Source organism: Microcaecilia unicolor, chromosome 6, assembly GCF_901765095.1.
Source record: "Microcaecilia unicolor chromosome 6, aMicUni1.1, whole genome shotgun sequence".
In the NCBI taxonomy this organism is placed as follows: Eukaryota; Metazoa; Chordata; class Amphibia; order Gymnophiona; family Siphonopidae; genus Microcaecilia; species Microcaecilia unicolor.
In genome coordinates, this window is record NC_044036.1 from 201,517,137 (window position 1) to 201,537,890 (window position 20,754).

Consider the following 20,754-nt stretch of genomic DNA (forward strand, 5'->3'; position numbering starts at 1 on the left):
TGACCGAGAAAGCCAACCGGAATTTGTGTCCACCAGCAGGTGGAGATAGAGAGCAATCTTTTGCCTCCCTATATGTGGTCATGTGCTGCCGGAAACTCCTCAGTATATCGATATCAAAGCTCCATCCGCAGGACTCAGCACTTAGAGAATTACACCCACAAAGGGACACTCTGCCCAGCTCACCACCGCCGAAGCGGGGGAGGGGAATCAATCCAGCTCACCACCGCCAAAACGGGGGAGAGGAACCCACGCCCGCCGACGCGGGGGGGGGGGGGGGACTGGCTTATCCTGCTACTGCAACCACGGGAGGAGCTGGCTTACCCTAGCACCGCCGAAGCAGGAGGGATACAAAGCTACCCTATTGCCGCACAAAGCGGGAGGGAGCGCCGGCATAATTTAATTATCAATCCAGCCACCGTCGAAACGGGGGGAGAGGAAGCAGCAGCTCACTGTAACACAAAATCGTTTCAACTCAAGGAAATTCCAATTGAAGAACTTGAACACGACATCCTCCTGAACAGGAACTGAAGAAGATTAAACTTGAACCCGAAACATAACCAGAACACAAACAATACAGATATCTGGGAGGGGCTATAGATTGATCTGCTATGATTAATGGAAAGAAAATTATCAGGTATGATACATAATTTTACCTTCCATTTCATCAAGCAGATCAATCCATAGACTGGTGGGATGTACCGAAGCCGTACCGGAATTTTAATTAATTAAATTTATTTATTTATTAATGTACCATTTAACTTTTGCGAGGACAAGTTAAATTCTTGTGGGGATGGTAAAATTGTGCATTATACCTGATAATTTTCTTTCCGTTAATCATAGCAGATCAATCCATAGACTGGTGGGTTGTGTCCATCTACCAGCAGTATGTTCTCTATCTGCTGGTAGATGGACACAACCCACCAGTCTATGGATTGATCTGCTTGATGAAATGGAAGGGTAAGATTTCTGTCCCCGTGCAGCTCTCTAGTTGAATGTTCACTACCCAACCATTCTGTTGGGTAGGAAAGAACAACAAAAATTAACACACACACATAACATATCAAACCATTATGGGGGCAATCCAAAAATGGGAACCTCCAATTAAATGCCCTGATGCCATGTGGTGAGAGCCTATTCTATAATGGCATGTGAGCACTCTGATTCCTTTATAGAATATTAGAGTTAACTGGTATCAGCAGTACATCTTACATTTAAGTACCCGTACACCAGTCAGTGCTGATGTGCATAAGTGGGAGCTCCTCCCATGTGAAAGGTTCCTTTGAATGTACATGCTATGCCACTTACATGGGTCCTTACAAAATAGCACTAAGGTGTTTGCTGCCACTTGCACATGTAAGAGTACACACACTTGAAACTGAGAATTCTGTATACGCTCAAGTGGCGTGAAACTGTGGGCGCCCTATTACAGAACTGTCCTTTAAATAAAACCAACTGATGTCAAAAGATGGATTTTACAGTTTTAGTACTGGCTTCCGATCAGATACCGCATACAATTCAAGATTCTCCTCCTTACCTACAAATGCACCCGGTCTGCGGCTCCTCACTACCTCTCTACCCTCATCTCCCCCTATGTTCTCGCCCGTAACCTCCGCTCACAGGACAAATCCCTCCTTTCAGTTCCCTTCTCCACCACTGCCAACTCCAGGCTCCGCTCATTCTGCCTTGCCTCACCCTATGCTTGGAACAATCTTCCTCAACCCCTACGCCAAGCCCCTCCCTACCCATCTTCAAATCTCTACTTAAAACTCACCTCTTCAAGGCTGCTTTCGGCACCTAACCTTTCGTGAAATATAGTATGCCCTATCAGACGGACTCTACACTTGTCTTTTGACTGTACACTTGTCTTTAAATTGTTTAGATTGTCTTTAGATTGTACACCTGTCTTTTAGATTGTAAGCTTTAGATTGCACACCTGTCTTTTAGATTGTAAGCTCTTTGAGCAGGGACTGTCCTTCCATGTTAAATTGTAAAGCGCTGCGTAACCCTAGTAGCGCTTTAGAAATGTTAAGTAGTAGTAGTAATACCTATGTGCCTGACAGAAAATCGAACGGAGAAAACTCCAGGGTGAAGTCAATTGCAAGAAAACAAAACAAGGCAACCCGACACAGCTGTGTTTCAGGTACTGTGTGCGCCAAAACACAGTTGTCAGATCGCCTTGTAGACACTGTTTACGCTGGGAATAAAGTTGTCTCTGGTTCCATCAGTGGACTGCGTGCTCCACTTTTGTTTTCTTACCACTGTGCCAGATCCAGGACCAGATTAACTCTATGGTGGGACCTAAGCAACCATAACATGGACCCTCATTTATTTTTCACCCTCCTCAGCCCTGCCCCCCATGGATTTTCATTCACTCTTCCTCTCCTCCCCCCAATCACCCATGATCTTTGTTCATGGTTCTCTTCACACACATTTCACCTCTCCAGAAGTTTTTTTAACTATTAATTTTTCTTATGTTTTGTATGTATTTGTGTGTTTTTGTTTCAATATGTGTTGGTGTGAGTCTTTGAGTAAAGTGGTAAAATGCTGAGAGAAGGTTTGAATGGGAAAGCATGTTCAGGGAAGGGGGCAGAGGAAAAGAAGCGATTATGGTGGTGATGGGGGAGCACTCACTGAGCACATAAGCTGCAGCACAACATCAGTGGTGATTTTATGAGGAACAAAAAAGTGCATGTGTGTGTCTGGTCTCCACAGTGTCACGATTTCCCTTTGAAAATATGGGCTGGAGAAATTGACTGCAGATATATCTGCGTGCACACTAAATGGAAGGAAACTTTCAATCTGCAGAATTTAACTAAACTATTTAATTACCTGGGGAAATTCTTTAGAAAACTGTCTTAATATTGCTTCCACCATATCCTTTGAGGCCCCAAAGAAAGCTAAATATTTTTCTGCTTCTGACTCTTAAATCTTTCTAGATTTATTGCTCACACATAACCTATTATTCTAATTTTAGGGCTGTCTGCTCTTGGTATCTTTGGTTTGTACCAAAGGGAGCGATGGTGGTGAAAATGACTTCTCCAACTTTGTTTCTCGACCCATTATTCCGACCCAGTGATTCCAAAACCTGTCCTTGGGATTCCCTAGCCAGTCAGGTTTTCAGGATATCCACAATAAATATTTGTTTTAAATTTACTACACTGTAGTTTCATCGCATGCCCCCTAGTCCTAGTATTTTTGGAAAGCGTGAACAGACGCTTCACATCCACCTGTTCCACTCCACTCATTATTTTATGTACCTCTATCATGTCTCCCCTCAGTCGTCTCTTCTCCAAGCTGAAAAGCCCTAGCCTCCTTAATCTTTCCTCATAGGGAAGTCGTCCCATCCCAGTTATCATTTTTGTCGCCCTTCGCTGCACTTTTTCCAATTCTACTATATCTTTCTTGAGATGCGGCGACCAGAATTGAACACAATACTCAAGGTGCGGTCGCACCAGGGAGCGATACAATGGCATTATAACATCCTCACATCTGTTCTCCATACCTTTCCTAATAATACCCAACATTCTATTCGCTTTCCTAGCCGCAGCAACACACTGAGCAGAAGGTTTCAGTGTATTATCAAGGATGACACCCAGATCCCTTTCTTGGTCCGTAACTCCTAAGACCATAGTGGAGAAAGCATGCAAAGCATCCTCAAACTATTTCTAATGCCTGTCTACCAGCCTACGTCTCTATGTGTCTATGCATAGGAGAGAAGCATTTATTTTGAAAGGAGAAATTTCCTAACTGCTATGAAGGACTGCCCCGAGCTGGAAATGCACCCCATACAACACACCCCCTAGAGCCCCAATCCCACCAACTGCATCACAGCCAAGCAGGGAAGGCAATGGACAGGACACAATTTTGGAGCCCCCACCTGCCTTGCACACTGTATGGCTGCACTGCCAACACATAGCTCACTAGGGCCCTGCTGCTATGTTTCACTGTATCAAAGTTCACATGCTGCAGAAGCTGGAACTGCTTCTTCCACAAAGGCACTGGGGCATTATTTTTGGGAGGGGAGGAGGGAACAGAACAGACTTCATCTGGACCCCTGGTGTATGAGCTGGCCCTTTTTCAATTTTAATCTGTCTTTTCACAGGTTCTTCCTGCTAAAAATGTGGTCCCATTCATTTCAATGTTTTGAGTTATTTTGTCCCCATTCTCAATGCTTATGTATCACTGTTCAACTTCCAATGGACTGGAAAGAATACAAAAGCTAAAATACTTTCAAACAGGTCTCAATTCCCTTGAGAAAGTATATTACCCAAGTCCACAAGCACAAATACTTTAAATCCTGAAAAAAAGCCATACACCTCGGTCCAACTTCCTATTAATCTACTACATTCTGAAACACCAACAAAAAAAGTGGTGAATTGTGGTCATGAAATTGCTGACAACTACAGGCTGAATTCCTCAAGACCTGTATGGGTTTACTATTGTACTAATATAAGGTAGTGGAATTCAAAACAATAGAAAAATCAAAATACCTCACACCAAGATAAAACTATTTGTCCTCTTACTTATGTTTAACAAACAGTAGGAGAAAAAAGTCTCAGCAGACTCAGATCAGCTTAATACACAATGGTTTTTAAGGGCTCTATGTTTCAATCATTGGCATAAAAACCTCCTGCATTTTTGTATCAATGCTATATAAGGAAGTTCCTTTCAAAAGTGCTTTAAAGAAAGCATGACTACTTAGCTTTAGCTTCAGTAGTTATGCTTTCTTTAAGCACTTTTGAAAGGAGCTTCTTTATAACACTGATATAAAAATCATTCTTTATGCCAATGATTGAAACAGAGCCCTTAAAAACCATTGTGCATTAAGCTGGTCTGGATCTGCAGAGACTTTTTCCTTCTGTTTATTAAATTATTTGTCCTCTTCTAAGTATCTTGATGTGAGGTATTTTGATTTTTTTTTTTACTATTGTAATTACACAAAGATAATGCAGTATTGGAACTTTTATGTTGATTCCGGCTGTCAGACGTACTCTTGGAGACTACCTTGAAACAGCGTTTTAACGCGAAACATGGATCTATGTCGGTAACATTCTGTCTCCAGTACTAAGAACCCAGTAAAAGCTAAGTACTACCTTGAAAGTACTATATGAATATAACATATATATATATACAAAATTGAAATATTGAAATTAAAATGCCACAAAAGCTAAAAAATATTGAAAAAAATATATAAAGTGGAACATCTTGGGATTGATAAGGATTGCGTTACTACCCTTGAAAGACATATGCCTGGCTCATTTTAGCCAAATTAGGGGAATGTACGCTGATCTGATAGATCCTACTATGATCCCATGTCTCAATTGACCTTTGAATAATTAGATGAATTTGAACATGATGAAGCAGAGTGTATGTTAAGTTATTAGATTGTAAGCTCCCTTCTATACTAATGATAATTGGTGCTTTATGACTATTTGGATCTTTTATATTAGGCCATTAAAAAAATGTAGCAGACTAATAAGATTTCTAGCATTAGATACCAATCATCATATGACGAATATAATTTTATTTGGTTAAAGAGAATTCTTCTGTATCTGGTATATGGGGTCATTTTTCAAGTAACTTACATGTTTTCCAGTGGACATTAAATATCTACCTTCCCTAGCCATATTTTTATCCACCCTGGCGCTATCTGTATGGAAAGGGGTGGAAAGATGGTAAAATGAAGGTTAGTACCAAGGTGGCCTGTATAGAAAGGACATTCACCTACTATACAGCTAATTCATAGCTTTAAAATCACACCTGTTCAAAAGCCGGCCCAAAGTAAACTAGCAATAGTGCTGACCACATACCTTTATTCACCACTGCAGACCTTGTTAGGTACAAAAAGATCTGGTATACTGTAACCAACCAGTAGAAAAAAAGATCACGTTCTGTTCTGTGCACCTGGGAACCTGAGCAGCCACAAGCAGATGTATATTAAGCCTGTGCATATGCTTTTATGTGCCTTTTGCCTCATAAGCACCAAGAGGAGTGCAGGAAACTGTTCAGACTGAATGAATCCTTATTCGTTTTTTTTTTTTTTTTTTTAATACTACCAAAGAATAGTAAACGAACAACACTGCTCTCCCCGAACACCACCAAGAAACTAACTGGTCAGGAAAAACCAACAGACAGAATAAACAGTGGGAAGGTTCTGGGCCAGTCTGGAGGAACTAAAGGAAAGCAAATTAGCAGGTAAGACCTAATTTTTCCTTCCCTAGCGTCCCTCCGGACTGGCCCAGATTGTGACTGATGGGAAGTAAAGCAGTAAAATCATGGGCTGGAACCCCAGCAAACCTGCTGCGAGAACATTTACCAGAGAATGTAGTAAAGGCAGTTAGCTTAGCGGAGTTTTAAAAAGGTTTGGACGGCTTCCTAAAGGAAAGGTCCATAGACAGTTATTAAATGGACTTGGGGAAAATCCACTATTTCTGGGATAAGCAGTATAAAATGTTTTGTACTTTTTTGGGATCTTGCCAGGTATTTGTGACCTGGATTGGCCACTGTTGGAAACAAGATGCTGGGCTTGATGGACCTTTGGTCTTTCCCAGTATGGCAAAACTTATGTACTTATGTAAAAACTGCATCCTGATGACTGCACATCCAATCAGTAATGCTTAGAAAAAGAATACAAAGAAGACAAGTTGCCGCCCTACAAATCTCCAAAGGCGGAACTAAAAGATGCTCAGCCCAAGAAGCTGCCTGCCCCCTAGTAGAATGAGCCTTCACTCCTTCGGGCACCAGTTTGCCTGCTAGAAGGTAGGCAGAAGCTATCATTTCCTTAAGCCATCTAGAAAGAGTGGGTTTGGAGACCGCAAACCTCTTCCAAGATCCTCCAATCAACACAGACAGGCGAACTCTTCCGTAACCATCAAAAAATGCTTGAGGGCCCTCCTGACATCGAGACACTTCAGGCAACGCTGCTCCTCCAACCTAGAAGAGCCCAGAACAGCCAAGACCATGGACTGAGACACATGAAAACACGACAAGACCTTAGGAAGAAAAGAATGTACTGGCCGCAATATTATCCAGTTTTTAGCGAATTCCAAAACTGGAGAACAGCAAAAAGAACCTGCAACTCTGACACCCTCTGAGCTGAGGCAATGGCCACCAGAAAAATCACCTTGAAAGTCAGATCCTTCAAAGTTCAGGCTGCCAAAGGCTCAAAAGGAGACCGAGAAAGAGCTGAGAGAACAAGATTAAGGGAAAGACCGACTGCAAGGGAAGCCACAGAATACCTGCCCTTCTTAAAAACCGAGACCATATCCAGATGAGAAGCCAGGGACGTCCCCTGAACGTGCCTCCTGAAACAGGATAAGGCTGCCACCTGAACCTTAAGCGAAGAGCACTAAACCTTTCTCCAAACCCCGTTGCAAAAAAATCTAGAATCTGCACAGAGGCCCAAAAGGGAGAAATACTTGACTCATCATACCATGCCTCAAACACTCTCCATATCCTGATATAGTTAAAAGAAGTGGAGCGGTGCTGGGACCAAAGCATGTTGGAAACCACACTTGAAGAATAACCTCTTCTTGTCAATCTTGCCACAAATCATCTGAAAATCTATCCAGAACTCTCTCAGACCATCGAAAACAAGCTCTAGCCATTAAGGAACCGCAGAAGGCCACCTGCACTGCCAAGGCCAACATATCGAAGCTGCTCTTCAACAATGCCTCCATGCGCCGGTCCTGCACATCTTTAAGCGATGTACCTCCATCCACGGGCACTATATTCTGCTTAGTGACAGCCGAGACCACTGCATCCACCACAGGTAGCTTCAAGAGGGATTTGTCAGCCTCAGGGACCAGACAGAGACGGACCATTGACTTAGCTGGTCTAAAAGCTGAGTCAGGGACATCCCTGATATCCTGGTTTACGGACCCCTTTTATTAAAAGATCTACTTTAGATGGCTCTGAAGATTCCTCTTCCTCAAAATGCAAGGTCGAGGAGCGTAAGAGATTAATTCCTGCAAATCTTCTTTATGAAAGATTCTAAGGACAGAAGGATCCTCTCCAGGTATAAAAGGATCAGCTCCTGAATCCCCTTGACCAGAGTCCTCCTTTAAATTGTCTGCCTGAGAAAACTCCTGTTCCTGCAAGGCTGACATCAACTGATCTAGGTCAGACATTAGGTCCTCCTCCAGAGCGCAGGATTCCACTAGCTGTCCTTCTGAAGGCCTTTTCCCTGTTACTACAGGAAAAGGAATAGATTGGTGAAACATTAATGCCTTATACATTTGCAGCACAAATTCTGGAGGAAACCCCCCTATCCGACCCTGTAGGTAAGAGGGAAAGACGATCCGAAGGTGGCTAGTCTGAAAGAGCTGCCAGAGAAGCAGCTGTTCTGCCTGCCTGGCAGGAGCAGACAATTTGGTGGTGATTCCTGCTGAAATCGGGACCGCCGATTCCTCCCTTCCCACTGCCAAGTCTTTGCCCCCCCCCCCCCCCCCAACAGAGCCAGCAAAATCACAACCGAGAGACCTGCCTCAGAGGAGCTTGTCGATGGCTGTGCAGTACTTGCAGCAGCCGCTACCATCTAAACTGCGGCGCTGACAGAGCAGCAGCGGAGTTTTTCAGCCATCACAGAGCAAACGGCGACACAGTACCTTTTTAAAAATTTAACTCAGACCGCCGGAGGAAAGAGGGAGAAGACAGCAGACAACAAACCACATCAGGAGAGCCGGTATGCACGCTGTACAGAAGGAAAGGAAACTACTCACAAAAATCTAGACTAATAAATTAACAGAAAGAAATAGAAGAAAATTAGAGAAACTGAAGGATTCACCACCTTCCACCTGCTGGAGACTGAGATTACTGGATCTTTCTTTACCTGGCAAGGGCTCTTATTGGGTCACTCTGTAGAGTCATAATTCTCAGTTTCCACCTGCTGGAAGGCGTGCACAGCCCATCAGTCAGAATCTGGGCCAGTCCGTAGGGACGCCAAGGAAGTAACAGTATAAAAGGGTACACTGCTATTAGAATTTAAACAGCCCAAGTCCCTGAGAACTACACAGTTTACATACGTCTATGCTCCAGTCTGATCATATTAACATAAAAAGAAGACATTTCTATTTTGATGGTTCCATTTCTCCTAGCAAATGCACACAAACATATCAGCAGAAACAAAGTTAATGGTGTCATCATCCTTACATATCTAGCTTTCTTATTCATCATGTCAACATGTTAGAGTCTACAAATACAAAACGTACAGTTCTAAATGCAGTAAATATAGATTTTACCTAAATCAATTGGTCCTTCTCTTAGTCCATCTAATTCATATAACCTTCCATTTACAGGAACGTAGCTAACAAAATGGAAGGCATCTTCATCTTTGGTTGATGACTTGGCATCAAATTCAAACATTTGCTGTCTGGTGTAAGAAAAAACAAAATTCAAGTTATACTTCAGAAAAGCAAAGATACCTGTAGCAGGTATTCAAGGACAGCAGGCCAAGTATTCTCAGAGTAGAGTGACATCATCCAGTGTGGACATGGACTAACGAGATCAAGAACTTTCTAGCAGCATCCCACCACTCATATGCTGGTGCCTTCCTGCCTGACGCACGAGTGACGGTCATTGTAAAAAAGCTAAAGAATTGAACTCCAAGAGAAGGTGGGAAGGTTTCTGGGAATACTTGGCCTGCTGTCCTCGGAGAATACCTGCTACAGGTAACTTCGCTTTCTTCGAGGACAGGCAGGTCCTTGTATTGTCACAGCTGGGAATCCCTAGCTACCAGGCTCTCTAAAAACAAAGCTAGGACAATAGAGACTCGAAACATCAAGATCTGTTATTCAATCAATCTGAAATAATTTGTTTACTAGTTGAGGAGATGCAGCCTGGAACAGAAGAAAACTAAGCCTAGAGGGGTGGAATTGGATTCTAGACACAAATTCTGCAGGACTGCTTCCCCCAACCGACTGTCTCATGAGGTATCCTGCTCAAGCAAATAATGAGATGTGAATGTGTGGACAGATGACCACATCGCAGCTTTGCAAATTTCCTTTATGGAGGCTGACCTCATGTGGAATATCAACATAGCCATGGCTCTGACACTATGAGCCCTGACATGTCCTTCTAGAGTCAGTCCAGCCTGAAGATCCAGTAAAGAAGATGCAATCTGCTAGCCAATTGGAAATTGTGCATTTGCCAATGGCTACCCCTGTCCTGTTTGGTTCAAGAGAAACAAAAAGCTGGGTGGGCTATGGGTTTTGCCCTCACAACAGACAGCAAACCTCCTTCACTTAGAACAGTAACACCTCTTACTCAAGTCTTTCCTGAAAGCCAGCAAGATGCGGGAGACACCCTCCAGCAAATCCAAGGTTTCAAATTCAATGCTCACAACATCTAAGCCATGAGGGCCAGGAATTGGAGTTGGAGATGCATAAGAGACCCCTTGTTCGTTCTACGTGATGAGGGTTGGAAAACAGTCCAATCTCCACAGATCTTCAGAGGATAACTTCAGAAGAGGAAACCATATCTGCCTCAGCCAGCAAGATGTGATTAGGACCACAGTTCCCTGGTCTTGCTTGAGTTTCAGCAGTCTTCTGTATGAGAGGTATTGGAGGGTCTTCTGTATGTGTATCCTCCCCCCAATGCAGAAGAAAGGCATCTGATGCTAGTCTACTGTGCGATCTGAGCAAGGAACAGAACTGGGGTCCTTGTTGTTGAGATGAGTGGCAAAAAGACCACTGAGGGAGTGCCACACTCTCGAAATCTTGCGGGTTACACCCGTACTGTGAGACCACTCATGAGGCTGCAAAACCCTGCTCAGTCTGTCCACAAGGCACGTGTCCTTTCCTGGGAGGTATGTGGCTCAGCAATCCAACCCTTGAAAGAGGGCTCACTGCATCCCCACTGCTTCCTGACACAAGAGGTAGGATCCTGTACCCTCATGCTTGGTTACATAAAACATTGCAACCTGGTTGTCCATTTGGACAAATAGCCCTGAGCTTGAGGAAATTGATATGGAGATCTGTTTCCTGAACAGAACCAAGTCCCCTGGGTGTGAAGCCCATCCACATGACCTCTCCATCCTAGGATGGATATTCATCCATTGTTAGCACCTTCTGAGGAGGTGGATTTTGGAATGGTAGTCCCACAGTCAAACTCGCCTGAATTGTCCACCAGAGAAGAGCATGAGTCAACTCTGGAGAAACGTGGATGAGATCCGTAAGTTTCCAGCCACATGAGACCACTGGGAAGATAGGGTCCACTGGGATTCTCTCAAGTGGAGACGTGCCCATGTGGCCCATCAACCTCAACATTTGCTGAGCTGTGACCTGCTTGCTGCTTTGGACTTGCAAGGCGAGAACTAATAAGGTCTCTGCTCTCGCTTGTAGAAGAAAAGCTCAAGCTTGCAATGTATTTAGCAGGGCTCCTATGTACTCCAATCGCTGAAATGGGAGAAGGTGGGACTTGGGATAGTTTATGATGAACCTTAGTAACTTCAATACCCAAATAGTTAGGAATATTGACTGTGATGTGCTCTTGACCAGCTAATCGTCCAGATAGGAAACACACACTCCCAGCCTTGGTAGATACTCTGGGAGATGATGCTAGGCCAAATGGCAGTAAGCAATTGTGGCAAAACAAGGGGTTTTCAAGTCTGTGAATTGTATTGTTTCCATGTAGTGTATTTTCTCTTGTTTGGCCAGCAGATGGTGTTTGTTTTCTGTTTTAAAGCTGTTGCAGAAAGGCTGTTTTCTTTTCAGTTTAAACCCCGAGAAAAGGCAACCTGCAGTGCTATTAGCCAGATATTTTCAAAGTTCATGCCCTGGCTCTGATTGGTCCTGGAGGTCAAAATCTAGCCAGGAGGTACTGGATTGTCCCCCGTCTCAGATAGGGAGTGCAGAGGGTAACAGCTCTGCTCTGAGGCCCCATTCAGACCTGTGAGCAGTTATTTTCCTAAAACTCCCTAGGTGCTACCCAGGTAGCGACAAAGTCTTTAGATAGTTTTAAATACTGGTCCTTATTCAGTTACCTGTTATTGCTTATTGTTTTTCCACCTGTTTTATATCATTCACTGTTCTATTTCTGTGACAATAAACCCATTAATTATTAGCTCTGATTTCTTGAACTAAGAAACCTGGTGGTTTGTGTTTTGGGTCTCTTGAGTGCTTTCTAGGAACTGTGAGACCCCTGGGAATATGGCCCCATTGTCCTAGAAATTACCGGGGAATAACTTGAGTGGGAGACTAGCCCAGAGGCAAGTGGGACCCATTCAGTGGGAGGAAGGTGCAGTGTAGAGCATATGCCCAAGTGCAGGCAGGCCTCAGCAGTGCTGGGGACAGACCCTCCAGGTGGCCACAGGGTTAACCTCAGGAGGGTGCTAAGCATTTTATGACAGCAATACTGGCAATGGCGTTTCCCTATTCGAAACCTGAGATACTTCCTGTGAATGGGAAGTATTGAAATGTGGATATAGACATCTTTTAAGACCAGAGAGATGGAACAGCCAATCATTGTCCTGAATCATGGGGAGAAGGGTGCCCAGGCAAATCATCCTGAACTTTTGACCAGGAATTTGTTCAGGGCCCTTAGATCTAGGACAGGACGAAATCTCCCCGACTTCTTAGGCACAAGAAGTACCTGAAATAGAATCCTTTCCCTTCATCCCCTGATGGCATGAGTTTGACTGCATTGGCCTGGAAAAGGTGGAGATTTCTTCTACAAGTACCTGCTTATGCCGATAGCTGAGTGACAACGCTCTCTGTGGACAATTTGGTGGTCTCTAATACCAACGCAGGGAGTAACCGAGCTGGACTACTTGAAGAACCAATCAGTGGGAGGTTACAAGGGGCCACCTGTAATGGAAAAATATTCAGCCTCCCCCCTACAAGTAGGCCATCTGAATGGTTACTCTGTGTGCATCTATACTCCTGGAGCCAGTCAAAAGTTCATCCCTTGCTCCAACTGGAGCATCTAAGGATGGGGTTGGCGAAATCAGAGAATGCTGGGCAAAGCAAGAAGGCAGCTGGAATCTACACCTTTGAAAGAGTAGGTTCATCGACTAGGCCCACTCAAAACCCTCCATGTGGAAGAGGATGCAGCTGTATGGTGCCGAGAGACTTTGGATGGTGTCCATATGTTTCATTATGAGGTCAGCAATCTCCTCCACCTCATCTCCAAAGAAGTTGTCAGCCCAGCAAGGAATGTCTGCCAACCTTTCCTGAACTGCCGGTCAGAGACACGCAGCCATGAAAGTCTGCGCATCCCCACACCCACAGCAGAGAGTCTGAATGCCTCATTAAAAAAAAAAAAAAATCATACTCGCCCCTGGCCAGATATTTTCTACACTTCAGCTGCTTACTGGCTAATTGGCAAAGCTCTGAAGCCTGCTCCTGTGGGAGTGTATCCACAAGAATTACTGTACTGCAGACCAAAGACTGCAAGTAAAGGCTCGTGTAAAGCTGGTAGGACTGGATACTGGCAATGAGCATGGAGGCCTGAAAGGTTTTCCTCCCAAACGAGTCTAGTGCCCTGCCCTCTCTATTTGCGGGATCTGGGGCATGAGTCCTGGAGCTTCTATCTTGATTGCGAGCAGATTTGACGACCAGAGAATGATGTGGCAGTGGAGATTTCCAGTTCTTCATCAGTGCATCTACAAAAATAGGGTACAATGGTATAGTGACCCCATCCTTAAGAGGACAGTCGCAGACCTGGAGAGTCAACATCTTTTCCTGGGCTCTTCCTCCATTTCTAACTTATATGGGATGACAGAAGCCATCTCCCTGATAAGATCAGTGAAAGACCCTCAGGTGGAGATTCTCATCTCTTGAGGTAGGGAGGGTCAGAAGGTATCCCATAAGATCCATCCTCTAAGAAGTAATGTAGGTCCTCTACTGAATCCCACGAGAGCTCCCATTCAGATTTCACCATACTCAGACTGCACTGAACAAGTCTGTGCCTGCCTAGACTCAGTTGACTTATGTGCATGCCCTGAAGAGTGCCAAGGTACAGTCCTACTCGGACACCAGGGAAGCTTCCTCCCCAGTCATCAAAAGCGATCCTGTATGCGCCGAGGTAGACACCCTATGGGGATCTCTGCACCAGCATGGCAGGAGCCTCGGGGATCTCTGCACCAGCATGGCAGGAGCCTCAGGGAGAATCTGGAATCTGGGCCGGATCTACAGTTTGCACAAGCACCCTTGAAGACTGAGCACTTTGTAACTGCAGCATCTGTGCCAACTCCTCCATGAGCATGGCTCAGAACCACTCATCAAAGGAAGGTACCAGCAATGGCAGTGAGCGAAGAAGGCAGCCTGAGATGTGGTGTCAGGCAGGCAGTGGGGACCTGGTGCTGGGAATCTTGTGCACTGGCACCTCTTCCAAGGAGGAGGAGCACTCCTCCTGGTGCCAGCACTTCTCGGGTATCAGCGATGCCAATGCCTTGGCACGCCCAGCACCAGGCTTCGAGGAGGACCAATGCTTATGCTTCTTTGGCTTCCCCTGATACACAGCATCAGAGTTCATTGGTGCCAACAAGGACAACGTTCAGGGCCTATTCTCAGCACTCAATGTCGAGGAAGGTGGAAATCCCCCCTCGATGCCAGTGCACTCCCAGTGGATGCTGAATTCTTGGGAGCCATTCAGGTCAATGCTTCTGGTGCCGATGTATCGGCCTTCAAGGAGCCAAAAGCTGTTGAATCTGCCTCATCCTCTGTGTCCTCAGCTACATTTGCAGAGAGAAGGTAAAATTATGTATCATACCTGATAATTTTCTTTCCATTAATCATAGCTGATCAATCCATAGACTGGTGGGTTGTGTCCATCTACCAGCAGGTGGAGATAGAGAGCAAACTTTTGCCTCTCTATATGTGGTCATGTGCTGCCGGAAACTCCTCAGTATGTCGATATCAAAGCTCCATCCGCAGGACTCAGCACTTAGAGAATTACACCCACGAAGGGACACTCTGCCCAGCTCACCACCGCCGAAACGGGGGAGGGGAATTAACCCAGCTCATCCCCACACAAGTGGGGGAGGGGAATCCGTCCAGCTCATCCCCGCGGAGCGGGGGAGGGACACCACACCCGCCGATGCGGGGGGATCTGGCTTATCCTGCAACCGCAACCGCGGGAGGAGCTGACTGACCCTAACACCGCCGAAGCGTGAGGGGTACAAAGCTGCCCTACAGCCGCACGAAGCGGGAGGGAGTGCCGGCAGAATTCAAATCTCAATCCAGCCCCGTAAAACGGAGGGGAAAGGAATGCAGCAGCTCACTGTAACACAAACTCGTCTCAACTCTTGAAGAATCCAAGTGAAAGAAGAACTTGAACACGAAGTCCTCCTGAAGTAACTGAAGGCTAAACTTGAACCTAAAATTCAACCAGAATATAAACAGTACAGATATCTGGGAGGGGCTATGGATTGATCAGCTATGATTAATGGAAAGAAAATTATCAGGTATGATACATAATTTTACCTTCCATATCATCAAGCTGATCAATCCATAGACTGGTGGGATGTACCGAAGCAGTACTCACCCAGGGCGGGACATAGAAATCCCTGACCGCAACACTGAAGCTCCAAACCGGGCCTCCGCCCGAGCAGCCACAGTCAAGCGGTAATGCCTGGCAAAGGTATGGGCCTTCCCCGCGGCAATGGCTTCCTTGCCCATCTTGCCACTGTAGGCTTAGAAGCCTGCAGACCCTTACGAGGACCTGTAAACAGGACAAACAGATGATCCGATTTCCGGAAATCATTGGTCACTTCCAAGTATCTGATGATGACTCGTCTCACATCCAGAAATTGAGAGCAGAGTATTCCTCTGGGTAGACCTCCCTACGAAAGGAAGGGAGACAGAGCTGCTGAATCACATGGAAGCGAAAAACAATCTTGGGCAGGAAGGAAGGCACTGTGCGAATAGTCACTCCTGCCTCAGTGAACTGCAGAAAAAGCTCTCGACATGAGAGTGCCTGGAGCTCGGAAACTCTTCTGGCTGAAGTGATAGCCACCAAAAAGACTGCTTTCAACGTCAGGTCTTTCAGAGATGCCCTCGACAAGGGTTCAAAAGGCGGCTTCTGCAATGCTCTTAGCACCAGGTTGAGATTCCACGCAGGCACCACTGAGTGCAGAGGAGGGCGCAGGTGATTAACTCCCTTGAGAAAGCGCACCACATCTGGCTGCGAAGCCAGGGAAGCACCCTTCAGGCGGCACCTGAAGCAAGCCAGAGCCGCTACCTGAACTTTCAGGGAACTGAGCGACAGGCCTTTCTCCAGACCTTCTTGCAGGAACGCCAACACTGAAGAAATTGGAGCAGTGAAGGGAGAAAGTGAGCCTGCTTCACACCACGCTGCAAAGATACGCCAAACCCTGGCGTAAGCAGTAGAAGTAGAGCGCTTCCTCGCTCTCAGCATAGTGGCGATGACCTTGTCTGAGAAGCCCTTCTTTCTCAGACGCTGCCGCTCAATAGCCAGGCCGTAAGACCAAAGGGGGAGGGATCCTCCATCACCACGGGACCCTGATGAAACAGGCCCTGCTCCACTGGCAGCCGCAGAGGATCGCCGACTGAGAGCCTGATCAAGTCCGCATACCAGGGACGTCTGGGCCAATCCGGACCCACCAGGATTACCCTGCCGGGATGCTTTGCCACCCGGTCTAGCACCCTGCCCAACATGGGCCAGGGCGGGAACACATAGAGAAGCTCTTGTGTCGGCCACTGTTGGAGAAGAGCATCTACTCCCAGGGATCGAGGGTCCCGTCCTCTGCTGAAAAAGCGCGGCACTTGACAATTGGCCGATGACGCCATCAGATCTAGGCTCGGCTGGCCCCAGCGCTTCGTGATGCCCAAGAACGCCTGAGCAGATAGCTGCCACTCTCCGGGCTCCAAGGTATGGCGACTGAGAAAGTCCGCCTTGACATTCATGACTCCGGCAATGTGGGCCGCTGACAGCTGTTCCAGGTTCGCTTCCGCCCACTGGCATAGATTCATGGCCTCCTTGGCTAGAGGGGCGCTCTTGGTACCTCCCTGGCAGTTGACATAGGCCACAGCCGTGGCATTGTCCGACAGGACCCGTACAGGCTTCAACACCAGTACCGGGATGAACTCCAACAACACCAACCGAATGGCTCTGAGTTCCAGGAGGTTGATAGACCACTTGCCTCTGCAGGAGACCAGAGCCCCTGCGCTGTCCTTCCCAAGCAGTGGGCTCCCCAGCCCATCAAAGAGGCTTCTGTCATGACGACAATCCACTCCGGGGTCACCAGAGGCATTCCTGCAGACAACTTGTCTGTCTGCGTCCACCAGCTCAGCGCCTTGCGCACTGCTGGGTCCAAGGGAAGGCGCACAGCATAATCCTCCGACATCGGAGTCCAGCGCAGCAGCAGAGATTGTTGTAGTGGTCTCATATGAGCCCTGGCCCAGGGCACTACTTCCATCGTGGCCGTCATAGAGCCCAACAGCTGCACGTAGTCCCAAGCCCGAATAGGAGAGGCTACTAGGAACTAGTCCACCTGAGCCTGAAACTTGACAATCCGATTGTCCGGCAGGAACACTCTGCCCACTTGGGTGTCGAATCGAACTCCCAGATACTCCAGGGACTGAGTCGGGCGCAGCTGGCTTTACTCCCAGTTGATGATCCACCCCAGGGAGCTCAAAAGAGCAACCACCCGGTTCACAGCTTTGCCGCACTCTGCATAAGAGGGGGCTTGGATCAACCAGTCGTCCAGATAAGGATGGACTTGAACTCCTTCCTTCCTCAGGAAGGCCGCGATGACCACCATTACTTTGGAGAAGGTCCGCGGAGCAGTAGCCAACCCGAACGGGAGGGCTCTGAACTGGAAGTGTCGGCCCAGTACTGCAAAACGCAGAAAGCGTTGATGAGGAGGCCAGATGGGAATATGCAAGTACGCTTCCTTGATGTCCAAGGATGCCAGGAACTCTCCTGCCTTCACTGCCGCTATAACAGAGCGGAGGGTCTCCATGCGAAAGTGCTGAACTTTCAAGGCCCAATTGACCCCTTTGAGGTCGAGGATAGGCCGTACAGAACCTCCTTTCTTTGGTATCACAAAGAAAAAAGAGTAACATCCCTTGCCAAGCTGATTTTCTGGCACCGGAACGACCGCCCCCAGGCGGATCAGATTGTTCAAGGTCTGCTGCACTACCACAGCTTTGACCGGAGACTTGCAGGGAGAGAGTACAAACCCGTCTTTTAAGGGTCGGCAGAACTGTAGCTTGTAGCCGTCTCTGATGACTTCCAGCACCCAAGCGTCTGAAGTTATTGTGGTCCACTCGCCCATAAACGAGGACAGCCGTCCTCCAATCTGCACTGGGGCGTGGACCAAGGCCCCGTCATTGGGTACGAGACCCTGGGGGAGGACCGGAGGGAGCACCTCCGGGACGGCGGTCTCTGCGAAAGGAATGCTGCTTGGGGGAGAAGTTCCTCTTGAAGGAAGAGGGGGCAGAGGAGCCCGACCTGCCCGGACGGTACCGACGGGCTTCCTGAAACCGTCCTCTGGAGGTACCAGGGCGAGTACTAGCCCGAACCCTGACCTCTGGTAACTTCTTGCCCTTAGACGTGCCGAGATCAGTCACGATTTTGTCCAGCTCGACCCCAAAGAGCAGCTTGCCTTTAAAAGGCAATCTAGCCAGGCGGGATTTAGAGGCGTGGTCAGCAGACCAATGTTTCAGCCAAAGCCACCGCCGCGCAGAGATTGTCTGAGCCATGCCTTTCGCTGAGGCCCTCAAGACATCATACAGCAAGTCTGCCAAATAGGCTAAGCCCGATTCCAGGGCCGGCCAATCAGCCCTCAAGGAAAGATCCGAGGGGAAAGCCCGCTGCACCATAGCCAGGCACGCCCTGGCCACATAGGAGCCGCAAATTGAGGCCTGCAAACTTAAAGCAGCTGCCTCAAAGGACGACCTTAAGGTGGCCTCCAATCTTCTATCTTGGGCGTCCTTTAGGGCCGTGCCACCTTCCACCGGCAACGCCGTTTTCTTAGTCACCGCAGTGATTAAAGAATCCACGGTAGGCCACAGATAGGCCTCACGTTCACTTTCAGTCAAAGGATAGAGGCGGGAAATAGCCCTAGCCACTTTAAGGCTCGCTTCCGGGACATCCCATTGAGCCGCAATTAAGGTGTGCATGGCATCATGCACGTGGAAGGTTCTAGGCGGGCGCTTCGTCCCCAGCATAATGGCAGAGCCAACAGGGGCTGAGGGAGAGACGTCCTCCGGAGAGGAAATCTTCAAAGTGTCCATGGCCTGTACCAACAGGTTGGACAAATCCTCTGAGCTAAAAAACCGCGCTGCAGAGGGGTCATCCGCTCCATCCGAGCGGGGATCCGTCTCCTCCAAGGAATCCGCAAAGGACCGTTGGGAGACCTCAGATACGCTGCCCTCATCTACATCGGAGGAGACAAAGTCCTCCAAGGCCTGGGAATCAACCTGAGGGCGTTTACCTCTGGGAACCTCAACCTCTTTACCAGACGAGGGAGCAGGGGCAGCGTTTTGCATAAGGAAAGCCTGATGCAGCAGCAAAACAAACTCGGGGGAGAAACCCCCCAGACTGTGTACTTCCGCAGCCTGGGCAACAGCCCTAGACGCACCCTCAACCGGCGCTCGCAAGAGCGGGGGAGAGACATGCTGCGCATCCAAAATGGCGTCCGGCGCGACACTCCGCGAAGGAGCCGCGCGGGAAGAACGGCGCTTAACTTTAGCCGCTTTTGTGCCGTCGCCCAAATTAAGGGCGTTCATGGCATTAATGTCTCCCACCTCAAGGGCGGCCCAAGAAGAAGCCGTCCGAGCCGCGTGGCCGGCCAAGATGGCGGAGGCGAGGAGCGGGGGATGGGCGTTTATGGCGGGAAAAATCGCCACGCCGGAGGAAGGACCGGGACATTCATCGGCCACGAAACTGTCACCCAACAAGGGCGAATCAAGCTTTAAGACCCCCGCATCCCCTCTAGAAGCGCCCAAGCGATCCGGGGAGCGACTCTTTACGCCCTCGCCCTCCGACGCCATATGCCACGTGGAGATAAATCGGGGAACCCCCTGCCCGCTATAAAAAGGTAAAAATTACCTGCTGTCCGCTCCGAGCTGTAACGACCTGGTGTCCCAGTGAGTAGCTGCAATGAACGTTTAAATAAACGTCGAAATAAACGCCTTTAAGGACGTTCAAAAATTTTTTTTTTTTTCCTTTAACGGAGCCAGCGGGAGGGGGGAGAAAAGGAGGGACCTGGCACCACCAGGTTTGCACTTGCTCAAAAGAGCCCTCAACCCCAGGCACTCAACAAAACCTAAAAATTAGGCTTGGAGGCCTAGCCAGAGCTGCTGCTGTGTGTGACCACCACCTGCTGAGATAGAGAACATACTGAGGAGTTTCCGGCAGCACATGACCACATATAGGGAGGCAAAAGTTTGCTCTCTATCTCCACCTGCTGGTAGATGGACACAACCCACCAGTCTATGGATTGATCAGCTTGATGATATGGAATAATAGTTAGACTCATGGTCAAGTCCAAGGCACCCGATGCACCAGTTGTGTGAGTCTGTCAATGGAAATCACCCGAGTACACTGGGCACACTTTTTGAAGTCACTGGGAGCCTTCTTGGACATCAAGACAAGAATCGCGACCAAATTAAGCTCCTCGATCTTGAACCGGAAAAAGGGGCAGTGTTCAAATCAGGGTTGGGGCTATGGCCTAAAAGGGCCTACCAATATGTGAAAAATAAAGGAAACTAAGGGCTGAAAAACTAAAACAAATTAAAAGGGAAACTGAAGAAAGGGAAAATTAAAGGAAAAATTATCCGAGAGGAC

The 20,754-nt window shown here is 47.6% G+C and overlaps 1 protein-coding gene across 2 annotated transcripts in view; it reads right to left on the bottom strand.

Annotated features, from left to right (window-relative positions):
- UCHL5 (ubiquitin C-terminal hydrolase L5) overlaps window positions 1-20,754 on the bottom strand; it is a 132,478-nt gene that overhangs the window by 67,020 nt on the left and 44,704 nt on the right. The window contains exon 6 of one of the 2 annotated variants that reach the window (XM_030205678.1): window positions 9,240-9,370. The exons of the other annotated variant lie outside the window; for it this stretch is intronic. Coding sequence (XP_030061538.1) covers window positions 9,240-9,370 — 131 coding nt within the window. The remainder of the gene's footprint in view (window positions 1-9,239; window positions 9,371-20,754) is intronic. 2 annotated transcript variants of the gene reach the window in all.